The 25,195-nt window shown below is 37.7% G+C and overlaps 2 protein-coding genes across 2 annotated transcripts in view; both read right to left on the bottom strand.

Annotated features, from left to right (window-relative positions):
• The window catches only part of LOC127662627 (synaptic vesicle membrane protein VAT-1 homolog-like), a 54,727-nt gene extending 52,092 nt beyond the window's left edge, over window positions 1-2,635 (bottom strand). Inside the window, exons 1-3 of the mRNA XM_052153908.1 lie at window positions 2,396-2,635; window positions 716-845; window positions 276-491 (exon numbers count right to left, since the gene is read on the bottom strand). Of these exons, the coding sequence (XP_052009868.1) occupies window positions 276-491; window positions 716-845; window positions 2,396-2,601 (552 nt within the window). The 5' untranslated portion in view covers window positions 2,602-2,635. The remainder of the gene's footprint in view (window positions 1-275; window positions 492-715; window positions 846-2,395) is intronic.
• Window positions 2,636-8,356: 5,721 nt separating this feature from the next.
• On the bottom strand, window positions 8,357-25,104 carry LOC127661337 (beta,beta-carotene 15,15'-dioxygenase-like). The gene is made up of 11 exons (XM_052151975.1): window positions 24,823-25,104; window positions 18,435-18,563; window positions 18,088-18,217; window positions 17,689-17,836; window positions 17,454-17,595; window positions 15,075-15,295; window positions 14,061-14,312; window positions 10,698-10,800; window positions 10,502-10,596; window positions 10,324-10,435; window positions 8,357-10,217 (listed from the first exon to the last, which is right to left on the bottom strand). The coding sequence occupies exons 1-11, from the start codon at window positions 25,019-25,021 to the stop codon at window positions 10,063-10,065; spliced, it is 1,686 nt and encodes a 561-aa protein (XP_052007935.1). The 5' UTR covers window positions 25,022-25,104; the 3' UTR covers window positions 8,357-10,062.
• Between the last annotated feature and the right edge of the window lie 91 nt (window positions 25,105-25,195).

The following is a 25,195-nucleotide window of genomic DNA, read 5'->3' as shown; positions in this document are numbered from 1 at the left end:
AGAGTAACCACATTATAGCGACCACAAGGAGGTTACCCCGTGTGACTCTACTCTCCCTAGCAATCTGGCAAATTGGTTACTTAGGAAGCCTTACTGGAGACACTCAGCACACCCTGGATTCAAACTTGCGACTCCGGGTGTGATAATCAGTGTCTTTACTTGCTAAGCTACCCAGGCCCCAGTGTTTAAAATATTTTAAATTATAATGTAGTTATTTTTAGTCTGCTACTTCAAAGTTACTTTACTAACCCTAACCCTCAAAGCAACAGACTTACCATCCCACCTCCTGCTGAGTGAACTAATACAGACATCCCCTCTCTGAGATTGGCCACTTCAAAGAGCATCATGTAGGCAGCCACAAAGTTCATGGAGAAGGCAGCCGCCTCCGGGAATGTCATGTCATCAGGGATCTTATAGACGAAATCCAGCGGTGTGCACACAACTTCAGCCCAGGCATTGTAATTTACAAAGGCCATCACTCTGTCACCTATCTGAAGGATGGCAAAACAAGTCTTTTAAACAGACTATTTTTTAACAAAGTCATATAAAGTTATGACCTTTGTATATTGTCATATATCAAGAAGATTGGACAATAGTGTACACATTGTGCCATCATATATGTTATATGCGATAATAAAAGCTATCGGTCAAAAAATCTATTTTGTTGCACACCACTTGAAGCATCATAATTTGCAATGAACAAGTTTAAACATACCTCAAACCCTTTGGTGTTTTCTCCCATTGCCTCCACTATCCCCGAACACTCAAATCCAGGCACAAGAGGAGTTTTGGGAGGATTATCAATATTTCCTTGACGTACCATTAGATCGAGGAAGTTCAGCCCACTGTAAAAAATAAATGTCAAGACACACATTTCATCTATTTATGTCTGATTAGACAAGACTTTCACCCACTGTTGCACTTGTGTATATAGTTGAGTGACAAAAAAAAGGATTTGATTTGATCTTACAATGCCCATTTGTGCTTTACCAAGCAATCCAACTGGATTATTTAATGGAATATTCCAGTTTCAATAAAAGTTCAAGTCAGTCGACAGCATTTGTGGCATAATGTTGATTACCACAAAAAATAATTCAGACTCGTCCCTCTCGCAGAAATCAAGGTTACAGTGAGTAACTTACAATGGAAGTGAATTGGGACAATTTTTGGAGGGTTTAAAGGCAGAAATGTGAATCTTATAATTTTATAAAAGAACTCACGTTAATACTTCTGATAAAACACATTTTTTATTTGAGCTTTAAAGTTGTAATTGTAATTGTAATGTAAATTGTAATTTTTACAGTCATTTTAAGTTGTGTTGACATTACATCATCATAGGAACAAAGTTGTAAAATTAGCAATAACTTTACACGGAAATGGTTACTAACCAATTTTATCACAGTCAAATCATGGTAACATGCATATTGTTTATGTCTTTTGGCTATACTTTTGAAATAGTGAGTGTTTTAATGTTTACAGATTGGCCCCCATTCACTTCCATTGTAAGTGCTTCACTGGAACCCACATTTGTGCTTCTTTTTAAAGGAAAGCAGGGGCGAGTCAAAATGTATTTTGTGCTAATCAATATTATGCCACAAATGCTGTCAATTGAGATTAACTTCTACTGAACATGAAATGTTCCTTTAAATAATCCAAGTGGACTGCTTGGTAAAGCACACTGGCATATATATATATATATATATATATATATATATATATATATATATATATATATATATATATACTACATTATATATGAATATTATATATACATTATATGTTATTATTCAACAAAATTTAGGAGAGAAAAAGTTAATTAATCCTTAGGCTGTTTACAGTTTCCAAGCAACGTACAGCACAGTAATGTATCGAATTTAGAACGCATTAAAATAGAATTGTAAGAAATAGAATTGTAAGACTGGTAAGATTCCATTCTATAATGTGTCCAGTTATTTGAACGATGTTCTCACGAGGAAGTGTAAATGTCCCAAGAGCAGCCACGCATGTCAAGAATCAATGCGAGAGTGCTCTACGTGTGATCACAAATAACACTTACTTAAATAAAATATTTAAATGTCATAGACACAAAGCAAACATAAAACGTATTGGGTGGTACTTTTAAACAAAATGGGCTGTTTTAAAATCTCTGCACTTGCATGTTTCTCACTTCTGCACTAGGCTTCAGAGAAAAGCCAAATATGCATATAATATATATTGTTTTGAATCCTAAATGAAATCAGTGATATGGAAATGACGTGACACCTGTTCATCTTGCATCTATTCCTGCTGCAACGTGTTGCTGCTGACTGTTGCCAGTTGCGCGAAGTGTCACATGTGCCATTATTCCTATTAATCATTACGCATCACGGTTCAGCATAAATGAGTGAATATTTACCATGCTTTCACGCGAATCTTGACTTCTCCTTCTTGAGGCTCTGGCATGGGCTTCTTGGTGACTTTTAGTTTGTTTAGACCACCAAAGCCGGTCAGCACCACAGCCCGCATTTCTTTTAAATCCGCCGCAGTGACGGGATTCTCCGGCTCCTTTTTGTCTAAAATTTGCTCACTTTCCTCTGCCATCTCCGTCCCCTCCTTTGCCATGTCTGGTGAACCGTCTGATGTATACAGGTCTGCCGAAGCCCTCCTGGATACTGCGCTCTCTTTCGGACTAATGCCGCACCATGCACTAATCATGTCCGAATCTCGAACGAATTGTTCTTTAGAATCGGTTCTTTTACGTGATTCGTTCTAAAGGATTAGCACAGCGTTCGTAAATCACCCGACGACCAGGGAGAACGCTGGACAATCAATCTATGTGACTCATTCGAAACAGTAGACCTTATAAACAATAACGCCATTTTTGACGTGAATGAAAAGGAGGCTGTGAAGTAACCTATCAGTTCATTGAGTTGTAGAAATTGCCACTGTTGTTTAAATTGGAATCGAAGAAAAACACACACAAAAATACAGTAGACAGAATTAGTTGTTATCTAGGACCTTTATAAAGCTTAGGCAGTGCATGGCACTGAAAAGACTAGTTTTCCTGGATCTCAGAGCCTCAAATTCAAATAAGGTGCTATCAATATATGAAATTCAAATATGGGTTGAAATATGTACTTTGCTACAAAAACAGTTGGTATAAAATGCCACTGGGACTTCTGAGAACACTTGACGTCAGTGAGCATGTTTACATGCACGTTCTTACATTGATTTAGCTTAAAAAGCTGACAATGTTGTCGCCGTTTTCCTTTAGCAGTGCGATTATGGCGGGAACTCCGTGCCAAACAGCTTCATTTTAAAATGGCCTAGATTTTTGTTCAAAAAATATCCTGTTTAGCATAGCAAGTAATCACCTATCCAATGTACATACGTGTTGTGCACGTGCCTCTACACAGTTTGCCAATATATTACTTGATTATATCAAATGTCATGTAAATGCATTTTGGGAGATATCAGCTACTGGTGTTTATGTGCACAATAATATGCTGATTACTCACAAAAATCAGATTATTTAAGCTGTTGGGAGTAAAAAAAATAAATACCTTTTTGGTTTAGGTGTTTACATGCAATGCAAAATTGGGCTAATGGGCAAAAATCTACCTGTGTCGATACATTATGCATAATAATATTAAGCCATTTATGTCCTTACATTGATAAATGTAAACGCAAGAACAGCATGACCACACACAGTGTCGGCTTATTATGCATAATTGGTGAAAGAATATGCATGTAAATGTCCTCAGTTGATGATTTAAACAAATCAGTTTTTGAACTCAAATGAATCAGTCTTCTCAACATCCCGATGAGCATCAGGTGTCACTTACGGTTCCCCAACACCATAAAACTAGTAATAGCCAACATGAAAATAACATTTGTATTTGAAGGGAAGGAGGCAAAAAAAATGTCCCTAAAAATTAAAACGGTCAGAAAATGTATCTTCTGTCATATGAGGTTAGAACGGCACCTGATGGATGTACAATTAAAAAAAAAGCCATGTATGTTTGCGTCAGTGTTGAACACCACAAAAAGGACATTTGAATCCATAACTAAAATGTATTGCATCTGATCCTTTTTAAATGAAGAAGCATTGACACACTGACATATTTCATAGTTGTTGTGTTTGTCATAAAATACAAAGCATACATTAGGCGTATGCCACACAAGTTTACAGAAGAATGGGCAGTGATATAATTTAATGGTTTTCAATATTCATCAGACAATAACCAAACAGAAAATCACACCACAAACTCCATTGACAACAAAGCTGTGTAATTTCACACAAACAATGAGATCTATAAACTTAACTGAACACCATTGCATTTAGAGGAAACCTCTGCAGCCAGATAGAAGAAACCCCTTTTTAAAAAAAACATTTTGTGCCCTTACAATTATAATTGAGGGTTTTCTTAACTAAAGGCAGGGTGTCCAAAGTAAGGCCTGCAGGCCATCTGCGGCCCTCCGACTGCTCTGATGACTTTAAAAATAGAACAGAGTCCACTATGGAGAAATAATCTGAAATTAAGATTCTGGGCACTGATTGTCGCTATTACATGCAGTCACTATTCTCAGCGCATCGCCTCCACTAGTGCGTTCTGTGTTGTCACCAGCTTCATCTACTACAGTTCAACAGGAGTTTGGAATACTCCTCATTTCCAATTATGAAGTGCCCCACAGAAAGAATGATGCATTTCTTTATTTAAGTTTTTATTTCATCTTCTTTTCTCCCCAATTTAGCATGCACAATTCCCACTGCTTACTTGGTCTTCGTGGTGGTACAGTTACTCAATCCGGGTGGCGGAGGACAAGTCTCAGTTGCCTCCACGCATCGTATCACGTGGCTCGCTGTGCATGACACCGCGGAGACTCACAGCATTTGGAGACTCATGCTATTCTCTGTGATCCATGCACAACTTCCCACGTGCCCCATTGAGAGGGATAACTACTAATCGCGACCACGACGAGGTTACCCCATGTGACTCTAGCAACCGGGCCAATTTGGTTGCTTAGGAGACCTGGCACACGAATCCAGGTGTGGTAGTCAGCATCAATACTCGCTGAGCTACCTAGGCCCCAGAATGATGCATTTATTAAAGGATTGACATCAGTTTAGATACTTTACTCATGTACTTGTTCTTGTTAAAATGTCCCAATACCTCACATCATACAACAGAGTAGAGCTACTGTTGTGAAAGTGACTGAACAGTTTATTGAGTACGCACAGAGATGCGCAAACCGAGAATACTCTTTCAGAACATCCTCTGTAGCACAGGAAAGTATACTGTAATTAATTGGTTTGTTCTGATATTTCATTGAAACAAGAAACGTGATTCACAGGCTTCCCAGCGCAATTTGAGTGAGGACACACTATACTGTCGAAGAGAGCACTTAAAACACTTGCACACGCACGTCTACAAAATCAAATGAAGCACAATAATTTTGATCACATTAAAATCGTATTTGTAATGCAAGTAACAGCAGAACAGAATCTATAATTGGATAGCTATAAAGAATAATTCCTTGAAAAATAAAGAGCTAATCCTTGCGTCACTTCATCTAGTGATAAAATGTAATGTGATTCTGATTATTGTGATGAATCACACAATCACACAACCCATTAATTGGCTAATAGATTTTAAAATCGATTTACAGAATGAAATAAAATATCTTAGGCTTTACTTACTGAGACGTGTACAGGCATAGAGGCGACAATGATCATTTACTGGGACAAGAGTCCAAAATGAATAAAATTCCACACTGATTGTTGGCTCAACAATCAAAACGTTAAACTAAACAAAATTAAACAGCTTCTACTCAAAAACTTACATATTTATAATATTTATAGCTTTGCTTAATTTGCATGAATGTGTACAACACAAAATATGAATTATAAGTTGAACTTAGTGATACATAAAGTAACAAAAATAATTGTGAGTTCATTGAACTTCTTTGGCTTAAAAATCCTTAAAATTTAGATTTTAAGTACTACTAACTCAAATAATCAAATACAGACCTGAGGTTGCGTGGAATACCCATAAGCCCTTCTGCTTGAATAATTTAAGCACGTTTGTTTGGTCAAAAGGAAATGATTGGGGCATTTAATTAGTTGTTATTAATAATTCATGGGGATTTTAGCTCTTTTTAGCATTACTGATGTTGTTTTACTGTATTAAGTTGTTTTGTGTAAAGTCACCATGACTTTATATGTGGGCCTAGACCTAATCTAAAATCTAGACCTTACAGTCTATCTGATCCCACAAAAGTTGAATGGGGTTTAGATCCATAACACTCTTTTCCAATTATCTATTGACCAATGTCTGTGTTTCTTTGCCCACTTTAACCTTTTCTTTTTCTTTACTGTTGTTCATGAAACTGGTGTTGAGCGGGTAGAATTCAATGAAGCTGTCAGCTGAGGACATGTGAGGCGTCTATTTCTCAAACTAGAGACTCTGATGTACTTCTCCTCTTGTTTAGTTGTACATCTGGGCCTCCTACATCTCTTTCTGTCCTTGTTAGAGCCAGTTGTGCTTTGTCTTGAAGACTGTAGTGTACACCTTTGTATGAAATCTTCAATTTTTTGGCAATTTCATGCATTGTATCGCCTTCATTCCTCAAACCAATGATTGACTGATGAGTTTCTAGAGAACTCTGTTTCTTTTTTGCCATTTTTTTTTACCTAATATGGACCTTAAGACATCCCAGTCTATTGCATACTTTGGTAACTCAAAAACAAAGACAATGTTAAGCTTTATTTAATGAACCAAATAGATTTCAACAGTGTTTGATATAACAGCAAGTGATTTTCTAGTACCAAATTAGCAATTTAGCATGATTACTCAAGGATAAGGTGTTGGAGTGATGGCTGCTGGAAATGGGGTCTGTCTAGATTTTTAGAAAGACTGAAATAGTGATGGTGCTGTTTTTTACATCAGTAATGTCCTGACTATACTTGTCATGTGATATGTTGAATGCCACTTTGGTGAATTAAAGTATTATCTCCTCCCGAGAGCAAATAGCAAAATCTGTACATTATTACAAACTCTTGTCTGCCAGTGTAGTATATATATATATATATATATATATATATATATATATATATATATATATATAAAACAACATATAAACATTAAAACCACCTGCCTAATATTGTGTAGGTCCCCCTTGTGCCGTGAACACAGCTCTGTCCCGTCGAGGCATGGACTCCACGAGACCTCTGAAGGTGTCCATTGGTATCTGGCACCAAGACATTAGCATCAGATCCTTTAAGTCCTGTAAGTTGTGAGGTGGGTCCTCCATGGATTGGATTTGTTATCCAGCACATCCTATAGATGCTCAATCGGATTGTGATCTGGGGAATTTGGAGGTCAAGTCAACACCCTGAACTATTTGTCATGTTCCTCAAACCATTCCTTAACCATTTTTGCAGTGTGAGAGGGCGCATTATCCTGCAGAAAGAGGCCACTGCCATCAGGGAATACTGTTGCCAAGAAGGGGTGTATGTGGTCTGCAGCAATCTTTAGGTAGGTGTTATGTGTCAAAGTAACATCCACATGAATTCCAGGACCCAAGCTGTCTCCCCCATCCTGTCTTCTTCCCATTGTGCATCCTGATGCCAGCTTTTCCCCAGGTAAACGACACACATGCACCCGGCCGTCCACATGATCTAAAAGAAAATGTAATTCATCAGACCAGGTCACCTTCATCCATTGCTCCATGGTCCACTTCTCACGTGCCCATTGTAGGCCCTTTCAGCATTGGATATGAGTCATCATGGGCACTCTGACCGGCCTGTGGCTACACAGCCCCATACTGCAAGCTGCAATGCACTGTGTGTCCAGATACCTTTCTATCATATACTGATTAATCGGTAAACCTGATATATCGGTCAACGTCTAGTGACAGCAGTGTGACAAGCTATAATTCAACTATTTTAAACATTATTTTCCCGATCATAACATTATTATTCCTCTATATGGTGACAAGTCTCAGCGCCTAAAAACATTCTAAATATTTTTTTTAAATATAACTTAAAATCTTGATAATTTATTCAACAGATAAGTGTTAAATGCCCTATTTTGCAAAATGGTTTATTAAAATGTATACCTTAACTTAACTTAAACTATTGCATACTGCAATGTTACAGAAAAATACTTTAACCCTTGTGCATCAATTTACTCAGAGGTCCTTAGAGGACAAAAATGTTCACGTCAAAAACTGCCATAAAAATATTATAAACTCAGCAAAAAAAGAAACGTCCCTTTTTCAGGACACTGTATTTTAAAGATAATTTTGTAAAATACAACACACCCACACAACACACCCACACAATGTTAGCTGCATCATTTATTGTTAGCTGCAACACACCCACACAATGTTAGCTGCATCATTTATTCAATTGGCCTGCAGTGCTCTATAATACAGAAAATAGGAAAAAAGCATGTATTTGCTCCATAGGCTACATGAGAGAAAAATGGCACCATCTGGTGGAAAATATAAAAAAGTGAGTTTCCTGGTGTTCATCACATACATGTTGATTCAAATATAACTCCAACAGTACAGGGATGTAGGAAAATTCCTCTAGCCATAATAGACAGATAAAATATACTTAAAATGAGCTAGTGAGAGCTAAAGTCTTAACTCCAGTGCAAGATACATCCTGGTGATCACAGAAAAAAAAAGAACGGAGCATTACGAGTGTGTTTGGACCCAAGAGATCTGAACAAGGCTATAAAAAGACAATATTTCTCCATTCGTACGCCTGATGATATGATATGCAAATTGTCTGGTAAATCGATCTTGACTATCCTAGATGAAAAGGATGGGCACTGGAAAGAAAAATTGGTCAAACCATCATCCATGCTGTGCACGTTCAATACACCATGGGGAAGGTATCGCTTCTTGAGGCTTCCATTTCGTATTAAATCAGTCAGTGAAGATTTCCAACAAAAGAATAGTGACATTTTTGGAGACATTGAGGAAGTACATATCATTGTTGATGACATGATCATTCATTGCTGCATCATCAGAGCAAGAGCATGATGAGATTTAATGTCAAGCCATGGAGAGAGCAAAAAAGTCTAATGTTAAAATAACAATGTTGCAAAACAAAATTCACACTGCCAAGTATATGGGACATATCATGTAAAACCTGATGGAGACAAAGTTCAAGCAATTGTTAAAATGCCACCACCAGAGAACAAGAAGGCGCTTTCTGAGAATTGCCAGGTATTTATCTCAGTATATCCAAAATGAAGAACACTAACTGCTCCATTAAGGTATTTGTTGAGAGAAGAAGCTGACTGGCAGTGGAGCCCTGAGCATGATAAGGCTTTAGAAAGTCTCAAGGTAGCCTTCACTCAAGCACCAGTCCTTAAGTAATACGATCCTGTCGAACTGTTGGTAATTCAAGCTGATGCATCAAAGGATGTCTTCGTAGCTGTGCTCATGCAAGAAGGGCATCCCTTATACATTTACATTTACATTTATGCATTTGGCAGACGCTTTTATCCAAAGCGACTTACAGAGTCCTTATTACAGGGACAATCCCCCTGGAGTTAAGTGCCTTGCTCAATGACACAATGGTGGTGGCTGTGGGGCATGAACCAGCATCCTTCTGATTACCAGATTACCAGTTATGTGCTTAGACCACTACACCACCACCACTTCATACTTATACTATAGCTCAAGGGCACTAACAGATACTGAGAAAAATTATGCACAAATTGAAAAAGTGTGGCTGGCCATTGTTTTTGCTGTCAAATACTTTCATCAGTATGTGTATGGTAAAATAGTGACAGTGCAGTCTGATCATAGGACACTTGAGAATATTTTTCGAAAACCATTGAATGAAGCACCAGCAAGACTGCAGCGAATGCTTCTTCGTTTACAAGGCTATGTTCTGAGGATTCGATACACACCAGGTAACTGTATGTGGATTGCAAACACATCGCCATGGGCAGCAGTGAGAAAACAAGATACAATCGAGACAAAATATGAACATTATCAAATTATTCTCCACATTTCACTTTATTAAGAATGTGCAGGTGGCAGATAGGCATCAAATCCTTAACTGCTGTCTGGTATGAAGTATCCATGCATGTCCATATGAATCTCAGCATCTACATAAGCCCGGGCAACCTCTTTGAAGGATTTACCATCAAGCACCAGAAGAAAGCTACCTGGGCTGGGTTTAGAGCTTATGACAGATGACAGTACTACGCCTAAACATAAAAAAAGAGAGATGAAAAATTGTTTAGTTGTTTAAGGTTAAGGTCAGTCGATGTAAACATTAAAGTATAAAATAAAAACCTATTTCAGTTAACTAACCATCATCTTCATCAACAGCATTGGGCCTGGGAACGAAAACAGGTTCTGAGAGCACACAGTTGTCTTCCTTCCATTCAATCTGCTGCTTCGTTTCAACATTAACCTTTACAATCTGTAAAATATGTTCAGTTCTCAATACCTATTCATAAGAATGAAAACAAAAATTCATTTTGCATACCTTTGTGGCCACTGGTGACGTGTCCACACAACACATGTAAGCATATCTGTACTTCTTTCCATTGAAATTGTAATTAATTCTTGGGAGTTCCACACCTAAATGCAATACATTGGGGTTTAGGCAATACAGATGATAAAGCATAGGTTGAATATGATTCAGAAAAGCATCAAAAGTTACCCCAGTGTCATTAGCTTACCATCACAGAGAATCTCGCCTTGACACAGAATTTTTCCATCTTTCTCCTTCACAGCACTTGCTGTCGTATATTTAAGTTTGACCAGATCTTCACCCATCTCACCCTGTGTGGGTCAAAGAAAAATGAGCTACAGCATGCATTCATGTTCATTTCCCATATTTCGAGACTTGAAGTAGTGCATAAAAGCCTAAATGTACATTTCCTGCATTAGAAGTGCTTGCAAGACAGCACAAGAAAAGTGTTTAAGTTAGAGGCAAGTTTAGGTTTTAGTGTTAATGAAATGCAGCATTAAATTAATAAAAAATAAACATATTGACCAAAATTACTTGCACAAGAAGACAAATAGTTTTGTCATGTTTTCCAGTAAAATATATATTTGTATAGGTTTTACCTTAAAACGTGATTTATTTACTTGACAATCAAACTGGCATAGATCTAATCACATTTTGTGAGATTTATGCGTATAACAAGAAAAAACGGTTTGCCAATGGGGTAACAAAAATGAACTTAATTCAAAGGGGAAAAATATATCATTTTTATTTTTCTGCTTACCCCTTTGGCAGATTTTTTTTCTTCTTGTTTTACATCTCAAGTTCACTAACTTTTGTCAGATTTATCTTAAAACAAGACTTAATATCTTATCCCATATTGCTTGACAAGTAAATAAACCACATTTTAAGAATGTTTAGATAATTTTACAGGAAAACAAGACAAAAATACTTATCTTCAAAATAATTTCTTGCTGTGTATTTCAATTATGTATGCATTCCTGTGGCGAATTTGGCCCTTTTCTTTAATTTTTTACCTTTTATTTCCCATATATATATATTTGTACTCCATATCCCACAATTCCAAGCAAACTACACTACTAAATTTAGTGCACTACATTACCCATACACCCCTTGGTCGAGGTCTATAAGTAGACCTCACTTCCTTCCTTTGTTTCTTTGGCATTGGTGAGGTGTGGGTGTTTGAATGGACACCCAACCATGTCCTTTGAGTCCTTTCCTTAGGATGCGTTAAGTAAGTTTGTTTTGCCAATTGTATTGTTTGAATTTGTTTATTCGAATTGTTTGGATTGAGTATATGAGTTTGATTTCCGTTATTGTATTGTTTGTAGTGACTTAAGACCATCTTGTACATCTTGTACATCCTGTTCATCCTATCCATCCGTTAACACCTGTCCATTTACATCGTGTGAATCAGCTCCATGTGAATTACCCAAGGCTTAATCATCCTGAACTTAAAAGAAAAGAGAGCAAAGGACTAGTATTTGTCCCGTGTTTTAATCAGACACGCCATCAAAGTTTCTGCAACTCCGACGAACTTTGGATATATTTATCATCTGATATCCTACAATTCCCATAACCTGTTTAAGACAATATTTTCATTTCTACAAATCTGAATTATAGCACTTGCCTTCATTTGCCTGTATTAATTGGGATTTGGAGTTATTTAAACAACTTATTCTGAATATTCACTGTAACATTTTCCATTTCTACATACAGTATAGGAACATTTCAATTGGTATGAAGCCTGTAAGCCTCTTTTTCAAAATACAGGCTGAATCAGAATATAGACAAAAGACTACGTGCATACAAAGTGGTCATTATGTAAAGTGGTCAAATGCTTAACCTGTTGATATGCACCCCCTTTTTGAGCACAAACCATGAAAATGACATACCTGAACTTAAATGGTTGTATTTAAGGGACCCTTTGGAGTATGGACACAGATGTATTATCTTTTGAAAGAAGACACTTTTGGCTTTATTTCCCAAGTTTCAGAATTAATATATGTTGTTATTTTTTAAAGTTAGAGAAGCTGGAGTTTATAGTAATGGAAATACAGTATTTTGTGCTGAACATGTTTTTATCATCTAAAAAAATTATAATAAAAGTGCGAAGACAACCCAGAAATACAATGTTCTCAAAGCCACGAGTCTAAAGAAGTTACGTTTCAAATTTGAAGATGATCGAACAGAAAATGAGGTTCCTGCAAGATTTTTTCTCTGTAAAATCGCTGGAAGCGTACAGAGTAAAATTAAGGCTCCGCCTTTCAAGACGACACAAAATCTGACTGCACTGCTCTGCTATTATATAGACTTTGGAGACCGGCTCATTTTGTTTATGAGACTCTAATATATAAGATCATATACAGTTTTACAACATGAATGCTGATCAGATTACAGTTTGTTGAAGAACGATGACGAAGGGTAATTCTTTCAGGTGAGATCTCATGTAAACAATGGAGAAAATATAAATATATCTCATATTTATTTATCTTTTTATGGACAAAAAGTGGTATTGGATGTTTTTCAATGAACTCTTGTCATGGACAATTGACCCAAGTGTGTTGAACTGTATTCATCTGGCGATCGTGTTTTCATAAATGAGGTATGAAGTCCCGTTTTGATATTGCATGTTTTCATTTGTACTCCTGGCACAAATAACTAAATTGCTGTTTCTGGAGCATTGCTATCATGAAACAGAGATCGGATATCAATGTTGAACCCTTAGACCTTTGAAAAAATGTATAATATGTTAACATTAATTACATGTATAGACGGTAAATTATATATTAAATGTAAGCAGAGTGATGTCACCACCGCGTGCGGGCGATTGCGTATCAACAGGTTAAATGTTTAGTTCACCCCAAAACGAAAACTCTCAAGCCATCCCAGACGTGTAAGACTTTCTTTCTTCTGCTTAAAACAAAGATTTTTAGAAGAATATCTCAACTCTGTTGGTCCATACAATGCAAGTGAATGGTGGTCAAAACTTTGGAGGTCTAAAGACCACATGAAGACAACATAAAAGTAATCCATCAGACTCCAGTGGTTAAATGCATGTCTTCAGAAGTGCTATGATAAGTGTGGGTGAGAAACAGATCAATATTTAAGTACTTTTGTTTTACTATACATTCTCCTCCCTGCCCAGTAGGTGGTGATAAGCACAAATAATGCAAATCACCATAAACAAAAGAAGAATGTGGTGTGTTTCTCTCCCACACCTATAATATCACTTCTGATGATATGGATTTAACCAATGGAGTCGTATGGATAACCTTTATGCTGCCTTAATATTTACTTAAATATGCTGCCTTTATGTGCTTTTTGGAGCTTCAAAGTTCTTGTCACAATTCACTTGTACTGTATGTACCTACAGAGATAAAATAGTCTTCTATAAATCTTTGTTTGTGTTCAGCAAAAGAAAGTAAGTCATTCACATCTGGGATGGCATGAGCGTGAGTAAATGGATGAGAGAATTTTCATTTTTGGGTGAACTATCCCTTTAAATATAAGTATACAGAGGAAAGAAGACCTAAAAAGGGTTTTGTTCTACCACTGTAACAACATGACATACCTTATCATTAACGGGCAACACAAATCTTTTGCACTTGGGCTTGCAGTAGGTAGTATTAGAGGTCATCTGCTCCTTCAGCTTGTCCAGGTAAAACACATCATACAAGCGGTTGTCATCATAGGTGATCATATCAAACACAACATGACCATCATCTTCAAACGCATTCACTTGATGGTATACAGCCATTGCACCAGTGTAGAATTTGATCCCAACTTCCTTATTTGTCTTCCGGTCAATAAGATGAATCAGGGTCTAATGAAGATGAAAGAAATCACAAGCAAAATTTCAGAAAGTCAGCAAACATGATTAATGTGAAATTGAATCTACACAAGAAGGAGGGATAACTCATTTACATACCAATGGTAATTAATCTACACAGAGTGTTTAAAGTATATAGTTCACCTAAAAAATAAACTTCTGTTATAATTTAATCACCCACATGTTGTTCCAAACCCATATGACTTTCTACTGTGGAACAAAATAGATGTTAAGACAGAACGTTAGCCTCAGTTACCATTCACTTTCATTGCATGTTCTTCTCATACAATGAAAGTGGTGGGTGTGGTGGCTCAGTGGTTGAGGCTCAGGGTTACTGACCAGAAGGTCGGGGGTTCAAGCCCCAGCACCACCAAGATGCCATTGTTGGGCCCTTGAGCAAGGCACTTAACTCCAGGTTGCTCGGGGATTGTCCCTGTAATAAGTGCACCGTAAGTCGCTTTGGATAAAAGCATCTGCCAAATGCATAAATGTAAACGAAAGTGAATGGTGACTGAGGCTAACATTCTGCATAACATATCTTTTTTGTGTTCCACGGAAGAAAGTCATGTGGGTTTTAAACAACATGAGCGGGAGTAACTGTAAACCCAAAAAAAAAAACATTCATTTTTGTGTGAACTATTCATTTAAATAGTGTGAATTCAGTCTGACTCACTAAATAAAGGCTCTTTGAATGAGTGCTGTAACCTGTTAATATGAGCCCCGAACAGCTTCAGACAGAGTTACAGTGATTCTTACCTTATCTTCGGGGTGGAATTTCATGCAGCTGGCCCAGCTGACCTTCCTCATATAGGCAGTGGCCATTTTCAGGATGTCCAGCTTCAAGGGCTGCTCAATAAAGATGAAGTAGTTGTCGGTCATGCCGAAGCTGTGATAATAGCTGGGTGTGAGGAGCGTGCGGCAGGGCACAGTGCAGACCACCTCGACGTTTTTCAAGGGTTGAGACTCAGCTGAGCCACCTAATTAAAGAACATCACAGGAAGAAACTGGCTTGTTACAGTGCTTGCAAAGAGATAGTTCACCCAAAAATGTTAATTCTCTCATCATTTACTCACACTCATGCCATCTAAGATGTGTAAGACTTTCTGTCTTCTGCTGAACACAAACACAGATTTTTAGAAGAATATTTCAGCTCTGTAGGTCAATATAATGCAAATTAATGGAGGCCAGAACTTTAAAACTCTAAAAAGCACATAAAGGCAACATAAAATTAATCCATCAGACTCCAGTGGTTTAATATACATTTTCTGAAGATATCAAGTTGGTTTTGGGTGAGAACAGACCCCGATAACTCCTTTTTCACTTCCATCTTGCCAATGCTGTTTCTTGGAACATTCATTATTCCAAGCTTGATTACAATTCTCAGTGCTTGACACAGATCACTAGATGGCGCTATAGGGAGTGTAATTGAGCTTGAAACCCTGATGTACAGATGTACAGTGAAAAAGTTAAATTTTTTGGTTCTGTTCTCAACCAAAACTATCTGGATTGCTTCAGAGACAGATTATACCACTCGAGTTTTATGGATTACTTTTATGCTCACTTGATCTCCTTTTTGGAGCTTCAAAGTTCTATTCACCATTCACTTGCATTGTATGGATCAACAGAGCTGAAATATTCTTCTAAAAATCTTAATTTGTGTTCAGCAGAAGATAGAAAGTCATACACATCTGGGATGGCATGAGAGTGAGTAAATTATCATTTGAATGAATAATTTTTGGGTGCATCTAAAACCTACATTATCAAACACAAATATGTGTGAACTACCTTCAACTGTCAAGTGGGAGCTTTTATAAAATGTAGAGTTTCCTCAAACTTGTAACAAGTTTGACAAAGACGTGAATGTTTTTTACAAGTCGGAAAGTCATTATTCTTTTAATTCCGACATGACATCTCATTAGTACCGGTATGTTGTTTCATGCGTAAAAGTAATATAAGGATGTTCTGTACCACTGGCGGTAAAAACCAAATAACAAAAATAAAGATCCACCTCTGTTCAAACCATAGACTGTAAAAAAAGATAGACTACGCCCCTTCGCTCTTTTCCATTGGTGAGAACTGAAGCCGCCAGTGTCCCGATATGGCACTGACATCTTGGGACTTGAGTCTGCGCAGTTGCGATTTCGGGACCAGACCTGCGCAGTAGTGAGCAGGAAGTAAAGCCGCGAAATCAAGGCCCCGCCCTCACTCTCGCTGAATCAATCGCAAGCACACGCCCCTGCACTTTTGACTTATGACGGTGTGAAATAATTCATTATAGAAATTTAGATATTAAATTTAAAGCTCCAATCTCCTCAGTCCTCCGAAGATCCTGAAAAAAAAAAAGTCTGTTGGTGCTTCAGTGACTACTTCGCTCAGAGAACCTGTCAATCACAGCTGTCAATCATGATGTCACAGCACTGTTTTCATAGCATCAAATAACTAACTAAAAACAAACTTATTTTGAAAACAAACACTTGAAATTACATCAACATGATAGAAACTACAGTAAATGACAGAAACTATCTTTGGAAAAAAGATATGTGAAGTGTAATTTCATTGTTTAGTTGGTCTCACGTCCAGTTGAATAACATGGGGAGGCGGGGTTTATGACCTATACTAGGACCAGTCACCAGGGGGCGATCGAGATGTTTTGGCTTTACTTTTGAGGGCTTGTGCTGCACACTTGGTTCAAACAAACAGGTAGTCGTGCCCCAAAAGTCTCAAGTCAACATATTAATTACTGCTGAAGCTGAAGAATGTAATTTCTGCGCCACTAGCAACAACAAACGGAATTGCACAAATAAACATTGTATTCAAAAGCGCTTTCTGAATACACCTGGAATAGTCCCCGCACCCAACTCACGCCATCATTCGAGTCAGTGCTATAGTCTCTCTTGAGAAGGGGTGATCAAAACAAACCACCCCTTTATAGCACCACAGAGACACAATGTTTACATGTGTAAATATACTGTATGAATGGCTTGCTTATGGCTGTGTCTGCATATTAACTGGAATAGGAACAAGTATTTTAACAGAGAAAAAGTTACATACTTCAGCTTTAAAGTTAGTAAGGTGCATCATGATGAAAGAAAATTCAAGAACAGATCCCCATCTTTAAAATGACATTATACGTACTTCCTCCTGCAACTTTGAATAATGTGTATTTCGTTTTGCCCTTCTCTGCAATGGATGTTCCCATACTGTAACTATTTCCCTCTTCATCATAATGCGTATGGGACGCCACTATATTTACTGGTAGGTGCTTCATGTAGTCCACCTGTATCGGGAATAAAATGCAATAGCAATATTTAATAAAAGCGTATGACCAAAAATGAAGCAATATATTTTTACAGGCATCCAAATGTTTTACCTTGTCATGCGTCTCTAAAGTTGTGGGGTCAATTTTACGAATATAGTTGGTTTCCGATGTGGCATGATAGTCGTTTCCATATTTGATTATGTTATTGGCACAGTTGTCTGTGAAGTCTGGGATGGTGTGGTTCAGAAAGGTGATCACTCTTAAGCAGAGAATTCAGAGGACATGGTTCATTTGCAAGGTTTGTTTTCACTACTGCTCTTATTAATGCATTGAAGACCATATGCTTGTATACATATTGCTATATCGTTAATGCATAACGTGTCCATGCACTTTTTTAATAAACATCAAGATTTTAGTTTAAAAAAGGTATAATGGAACGTGTATATTTAGTTATTTTTATGAATACATGTTGATTACTGAATCAGTTGCATCAGTGAGTGACATACTTACTTGGAGAATATATTTTTGCATGGGTCTGGGTAAGCCATGGTCCCCATTTCTGACACCACTATTCTGTTGGCCTGTGTGTTGGAGTTGTAGGTGTCACCTCGAAGAAATCTGCTTCTGTACATCACCTCACCTGCGATTTAAGAATACAGTCTAAAAAAGCAGGTATATTCACGCAAAACGTTTCGATAGCAAAGGTACCTCGGTACAATATAAATACAAATAGATGGCTGTTAGCAAAGTACTGCTATAAAGACAACCTTTGCATTATTAGTAATCACATAAAGCATTTATTAAGTCACTCAAGTCATAGGCTGAAACTACAGCAGGAAAGAAGGAACAGTAAATACCATTTTTAATAGTAAAATTATGCAAAAGTGCCATTCCGTCAAACCAATGGTTGTATGAAGTCTCTCCCAGAGTGAAGAGACCAGGCCCGTTGCGTATAAGCGTCCCCTGTAGCCAATCAGGAAGCATGCCTGTTGAGAAAAGAGAACATGTTTCAAAAATCTTAATCGGAGCGGTGTAATTAGCTCATTGGGTGCACAAAACATCTGTCTGTGCATATTTTAAAATGTACGGATTAGCCTAACCCTAACCTAACCCACTTCCATTGTAAGTGCCTCGCTGTAAGCCAGAGTTTAGATTTTGCTAAAGAAAAAGTGGGACGACTTCCCGAGATGTCGAAATTAATTTTTGGGGTAATCAACATTATGACACAAATGCTGCCGATTGAGCTTAACTTGTATTGAACCCAGAATATTCCATTTAAAGGATAGTTCACCCAAATATTTGAATTATTTCATAATTTACTCACCCTTATGTTGTTCCAAACCTATATGACCTACAAAAGGAGATGTTAGGCAGAATGACTTCCTAGGTCACCATTCACTTTCATTGTCTGGGAAAAAGATGCAATGAAAGTTAATAGTGACTTAGGCTAACATTCTGCCTAACATCTCCTCCCCTTGGAGTCATAAAGGGTTTTGAATAACATGAGGGTGTGTAAATGATGACACAGCTTTTCACTATCCATGTAACTATATGCATCGATACTTCCGACCCTGACAATGTATTGAGAATATCGATCCTCACTTAAAAATTATTTTTTAAATAGTGATATTATTATTGTGTTACCATGAAAATGAATGCATATCATAAGCTTTGAAATGTGAAAAAAAGCATATATTTGTGTAGGATAGGAACTATTTCTTCTTCCGCTCCATCCTAACGAGCAGAACTGCTAAAAACTCATATGTGACCACTAGTGATGGGAAGATCATTTTACAGACTTTGATCTTTTAATCTCGATCAGCAAAATAAACAAACCTTTAGTCAAGTCATTGGGTTCATTTTTCACATGACAGCCGTATAGGCTCTACAGAAAACAGAGACGATTAGTTCATCTCCTGACTGAGTCTTTCGTTCATTTGTCTCGTGACTGCTACAAGGTTCAGCATAGAAGACAAACCATTAGTTCATGAGTGACATTTATTGGTCTTTTGTTAATTTTCCTCTTTTCAGCTTACAGTTCAGTGTGTTGCAGTTATTTGTATAGTGATCAATACATATCATGGTGACAATAAATGACATTTTAAAAGCACATGAATTTTCATTTACACTAATTGAATTATTTTCATATATTTAATGCAGGAAGTTTTTACAAGACATTTTCAGCCAAGTGTAAAATTAAAGCAAAATGGTCTTAGATGACCATCTGTAAATTCAAAGGGAAAATCTGTAAGGCATATACTTGATTTTTTGCAGCAGCAACGACAAAATGAATGAATCACTCTCATATCATATAAAAGATTCGTTCAAAATGAACAAATCATTCATGAACGACCTATTACTAGTGTCTACTTGTGCATATTGAGTGGAGCTGAAGATCTTTGTTTTTAATTAATTTCTCTGGGAGTCAGGCGCAACACTGGTGCAGGTGATTATGGGATTGACAGCGGAGTGAAGCAAGTGACGAGCGGTCGAGGGCATCAAAAAAGTGGAGAAATCCTCAATGTTATACAAATGTGCATTCAATGTACATTTTATCAGTTTGTGTGTTCCCTGGGAATCAAACCCATGGTCTTGACATTGATAGCATCATGCTAGTTGAGCTACAGGATCCCCATGCACCAGCCAATCACTGTGAGCTTAAAGTAGTTATGTCTCTCATAAGCAGAATCTGCCATTATTACTGATGTTTCTGCAGGATTCAGCGCTTTAATCTCATCACTATGTTTAATTCAGACTTCAAACAGACTTCAAATGGGGATTGCGTGCATTCATTGTGGCAGAAGTGTGGCTGGGTAAGCAAAAGTGTAATAAATCAAACTGTTATATAGCTGTTATATAAATAAACTCTATAGTTTGGGCATTCATAAATGAAGCAGACATCTTTCCAACTGTAATTAACTTCCTGAAAATTCAATAATGTTTTCTCCCACTTCCTGTGGCTTGAAGTGGCATATATACATTTCCAGGAGTTACACGCTTGACTTGATTGCACATCCTAGCACAGAAACTGATTGTGTGGCATAGTGCATGCTGTTTCATAATCGCGAAGGGTTGGGAGCCGAGAACCGGTTCTTGTTCAGAACCGGGTCCATTCTTGAAAAAATACCAGAATCGTATGATCTTCATGACATTCAGTTCCCTTAACAGTTCTACAGCATGCCAGCTGTTTTGAATATACACTGTTTCGGTATTTTCAAGGGAGCCGGTTCTTTTGAATCTACAGCGCAAAACATACAATGCTTCCGTTATAGTCTGGTATACAAGTAATCTTATACTGATGTGCAAGTTATTAAGGGGGGAACTGGCTGAATAGTCAAAATAAAGTTTAAATGTAAAACTCAACATAAAACAACATAAGATGAACACAAATACATGCAGCGCGGCCGCGTGCATCTCTCTCTCGAACTGGCATCTCCGGCCTCCCTTTATCTCGCTCTCCCGCTGATCATCTGATTCAACGCCGGCCGTGCACTCTCACGGCCCGGCTATGCCCTCTTCCTCGTCACACACACCTTTTACAAGAACTGTATTAAATGTATTTCTGATTTGTTATATCTGCTCTGTAGAAGCCTGAAATGATTTCATCATTTGGTAAAAGACAGCAGAGGGTAGTAAATACAATAAGAATTGCATTTCTCATTTCCCCCCCAAAGAAAGGACTAAAATAATTGCTGGAATCGTTACTGAAACCATTAAGGAACCGGAATTATTTACAGGAATCGAAATTGGAACAGGAATCATAAAATTATTTGCGATTACCAACCCTAATTACGCGTGACGCACGACGCATGTCCCAGGTATAATAAACACAGGACTTTACAGTACGGAGAATGGAGACTTCACCCACAAGTGGCAAGCCAGGTGTAGGAGAGATACGGGCAAGCTGTCGTATTTCTTCTCATTGCCCAAAAACGCTCGCTCACTGTCATCTGAACAAGTGTAAAAAAACGAAACCACTTGAGAGAGGCCCAGCATGCGCGATAGAGACTAATAATGTCTAATAATGAATTGGCAATGTATACTTAAGTTTATATTGCCAATAAAGGTAAAAATCTATGAAATATGCCCATTTGATCCTATTATTAAAAAAGTCCACTGGGGGGCCTGGGTAGCTCAGCGAGTATTGATGCGGACTACCAACCCTGGAGTTGCCAGTTCGAATCCAGGGCATGCTGGGTGACTCCAGCCAGGTCTCCTAAACAACCAAATTGGCCCGGTTGCTAGGGAAGATAAAGTCACATGGGGTAACCACCTTGTTGTCGTGATTAGTGGTTCTCGCTCTCAATGGGGTGTGTGGTAAGTTGTGCATGGACTGCGGAGAGTAGCATGAGCCTCCACATGCTGTGAGTCTCCACGGTGTCATGCACAACGAGCCACGTGATAAGATGCACGGATTGACGATCTCAGAAGCGGAGATAACTGAGACTTGTCCTCCGCACCCAGATTAAGGTGAGTAACTGCGCCACCACAAGGACCTACTAAGTAGTGAGAATTGGGCAATCCAAATTGGAAGAAAAAGGGGATAAAAAAAGTCCACTGGAAAATTGACTTTTAATGACAGCATGTCCACTGATATTATGGCATGCAAACATATACTTGTATCAAAGATTTATACCTGTAAAAATGTGTTTCACTATATCAGAAAATTAAATGCAAGTTCTATGAGACAATGTAAATATATTTAGGATTATATTTTTATATTTTTTTAATGTACAAAGTACCATGATTAATCTCGATTAATTTACATTTACGCATTTGGCAGATGCTTTTATCCAAAGCGACTTACAGAGCACTTATTACAGGGACAATCCCCCCCCGGAGCAACCTGGAGTTAAGTGCCTTGCTCAAGGACACAATGGTTTTGGCTGTGGGGATCGAACCAGTGACCTTCTGATTTACAGTTATGTGCTTTAGCCCACTACGCCACCACTATTAAAAATTACCAATTTTTTCACCGAAGAATTGACCAAAAAATTATTAGTACTGTCAATATTGGCCTTGATATTACTTGGTATTGGATCAAAAAGAATTGTGTGGTATCTCCCATCCCTAACGGTAACTTAACAAAAAAACATAAATAATTAAAAGCACTGTCCTTTGATTAAGAAATCTCCTTTAGTTTCTATCCTCTTCTTTTCTGCAACTTCACATTTGCTCTAGCTGTGTACTATTCTGATTTATCATTTAAATTCAGTATTGTGGCAATGCTGTTCTCAATTTGTGCAATTTCTTCTCAGTTTATAAGTCACTTCGGATAGAAGCATCTAAATGACTAACTGTCAATGTTCAAAGGGTTTTAATTTTCACCTGCAAGTTATCAAAAACATTTATGATGTCTGCAATATATTTATTTATTAGTAGAACACAATATTCCACATGTTATCAGTAATTCTTAACAGATAAGATTCCTCTTAGTTCAAAGCTTTCTGATGGGAATATAACAATCATACATTTTCATTTCTGTTTCTCACGATCTTGTGTTTCTTATGAAAAACTTTTGATCCAAGTGTATTCTTAAAAGCTTTAAATTAATTTTAAATTAGACTAATATATATTCTACATATAACTGATGATAGCCTATATGGAACTTCTTCATTAATGTTTAAAAAGCATGTCAGGATGGATCTTATGTAGTTGGTTGAGAAAATGCTCAGAAGTTGCGGAGCTGTAATCTTGGTAAAGCTTCTTCTTTGATGAAGCTAAAATGTAACATAGTTTTGATTTGTTTATCATGTTTGGTTACTACACAATTCCCATACTTCCATTTGTGTTGTTTTATAGTTTTGATGACTTCTGATTATTTTAAAGGGTAACTAAACCCCTGCTCAGAGTCTGACTCCACCCACTAGCAATATTTGAAAAATGCTGGAAAAGTGGGCAGAGCCCAGCGGGGATAGAGGGGACGAACCGAGGGCGGGGCTGAGAGGGGGGGCGTGCACCTGAGACCTGTAGTGACGGATTAATTGACAGCTGCTGTCAGACTCTAAAATGGAGAGTGACTGGAGTGACGCAAATAGCTTTGCCACGGAGCGGTCTTTTGAAGTCGAGGACTTTTCTCCCCCACCTTCACCTGAAGTGGAGGAGGGTGAATTGTCTGTGGACACAGGGAGCCATATCAATTCAAGCCGCTGGCTCAAACTGCGGTTTTAACTCCCGCATCGCGATCGGCATCCGACGAAGCTAGCGAAGCAGCCACGCAAGGGAGAATGGGGCCAGTGTCTAGCTCGTACCAAGGGCGTGGTGAGCTGGAACCTGCTTACGTCAGCTCTCACCGTTTACGTCACGAACTACCGCAAACAGCCAATAGGAAAATTCAACTGCAGTAGCCACCGTTCAACCTGAAGAGGGCAGCACTCAGACGTTTTTACACCATATATTGTAGAATTAAAACACTTTATACACAAATGTCAAAAAAATTACTTGAATCAATGACCAGTACTAATAAAGCCCCATTCTTACAGATCATTAACTAAAAAAAGTTGGTTTAGGGTTTAGTTACCCTTTAAATGTGCACTCAGTAATTTGTTCCTCATTAAAAAGTTTAACTTCTAAAGACATGAATTGTACTTGTGCGATATGTGTAGGAAATGATGACCGCTCACATTCAAATGAAGACTCTAGTCATATTTGTAACCATATAAAAGCTGTTTTATTCCACATGGAGCGGGTCGCACATGGGGGCTGCCATGTTACAATCACATGACCAGCCGAATACTACTCGCTTAATCTCAGTAACCGTCCTGTTATTGGACACTTTCACTCATTGATTAAAGTAATCATGGCTGACTGTGAAAACTAAATTACTACAATGGCATCTGAAATAGAAAACTATTGATATTAAACTATGCTGCATCCAAGCCACTAGGTGTCAGTGCCCAAGATGACGCAAAGACAAAAGTTACAGAGTGCAACTTTAAAATAAAATAATTACAAATATCGGAAAATATTGGAAATGAAAAATATTGATAATAAAACATAAAGTAGGTACTTTAGATTGATAGTGTATAGATTTATTTTGCCATAACAAAGACAGCATGCAATACAATATAAAGCTACAAATAAGCCTAGAATAATGTATGACACCTGCAAAAGATGCATTTCTTGCTTTAACAAAATTGCTAAATTTGGATCAGTTTGTTTATGTTGTCCAATTGCGGACAGTGTTCTGTACACAAACTTCTCTTACGTTAAAAACGGCAGTGATTCAGTATGATAGTCGCCTACCTTTCACTTCAGCTTTGATAGGGTCAGGATGTTCTTCCTTGTTTTTACCATAGTCGTACTGCATCTTTTCTTGTCTTATCCCAAATCTATTCAGTGAGGGAAACAGATAATTCAGCAGTCCGAGTGGGAAGACAAACTGTCTATATACTGTCTCTTCATGAAGGTGAAGACTCCGCCCAATCTTGACCGAACGATTCATGCACCTTGACGTTTACAATGTGTATTTTCCTTATCTCTCTTATTACTTTTTGTAGATCCATTCCGAGTTATAGATATCACAGACGGGCCATTTTTGTCAACATCTGTACTGATACGTTTACCTGTTTCCTTAAAGGGATAGTTCACCCAAAAATTAGAAATTCTGCCATGATCT

Source organism: Xyrauchen texanus, chromosome 2, assembly GCF_025860055.1.
Source record: "Xyrauchen texanus isolate HMW12.3.18 chromosome 2, RBS_HiC_50CHRs, whole genome shotgun sequence".
In the NCBI taxonomy this organism is placed as follows: Eukaryota; Metazoa; Chordata; class Actinopteri; order Cypriniformes; family Catostomidae; genus Xyrauchen; species Xyrauchen texanus.
This window is presented reverse-complemented; position numbering and strand designations above follow the sequence as displayed.

Excerpts from the sequence above, each read along its gene's own strand:
- LOC127661337 (XM_052151975.1), bottom strand. The coding sequence starts at position 25,021 with ATGAATCGTTCGGTCAAGATTGGGCGGAGTCTTCACCTTCATGAAGAG. Across the intron at positions 17,837-18,087 it reads TGCAAAAATATATTCTCCAA|AGTGATCACCTTTCTGAACC; the intron begins GTAAGTATGTCA and ends TCTCTGCTTAAG. Across the intron at positions 10,436-10,501 it reads CGTCACCAGTGGCCACAAAG|ATTGTAAAGGTTAATGTTGA; the intron begins GTATGCAAAATG and ends CATATTTTACAG.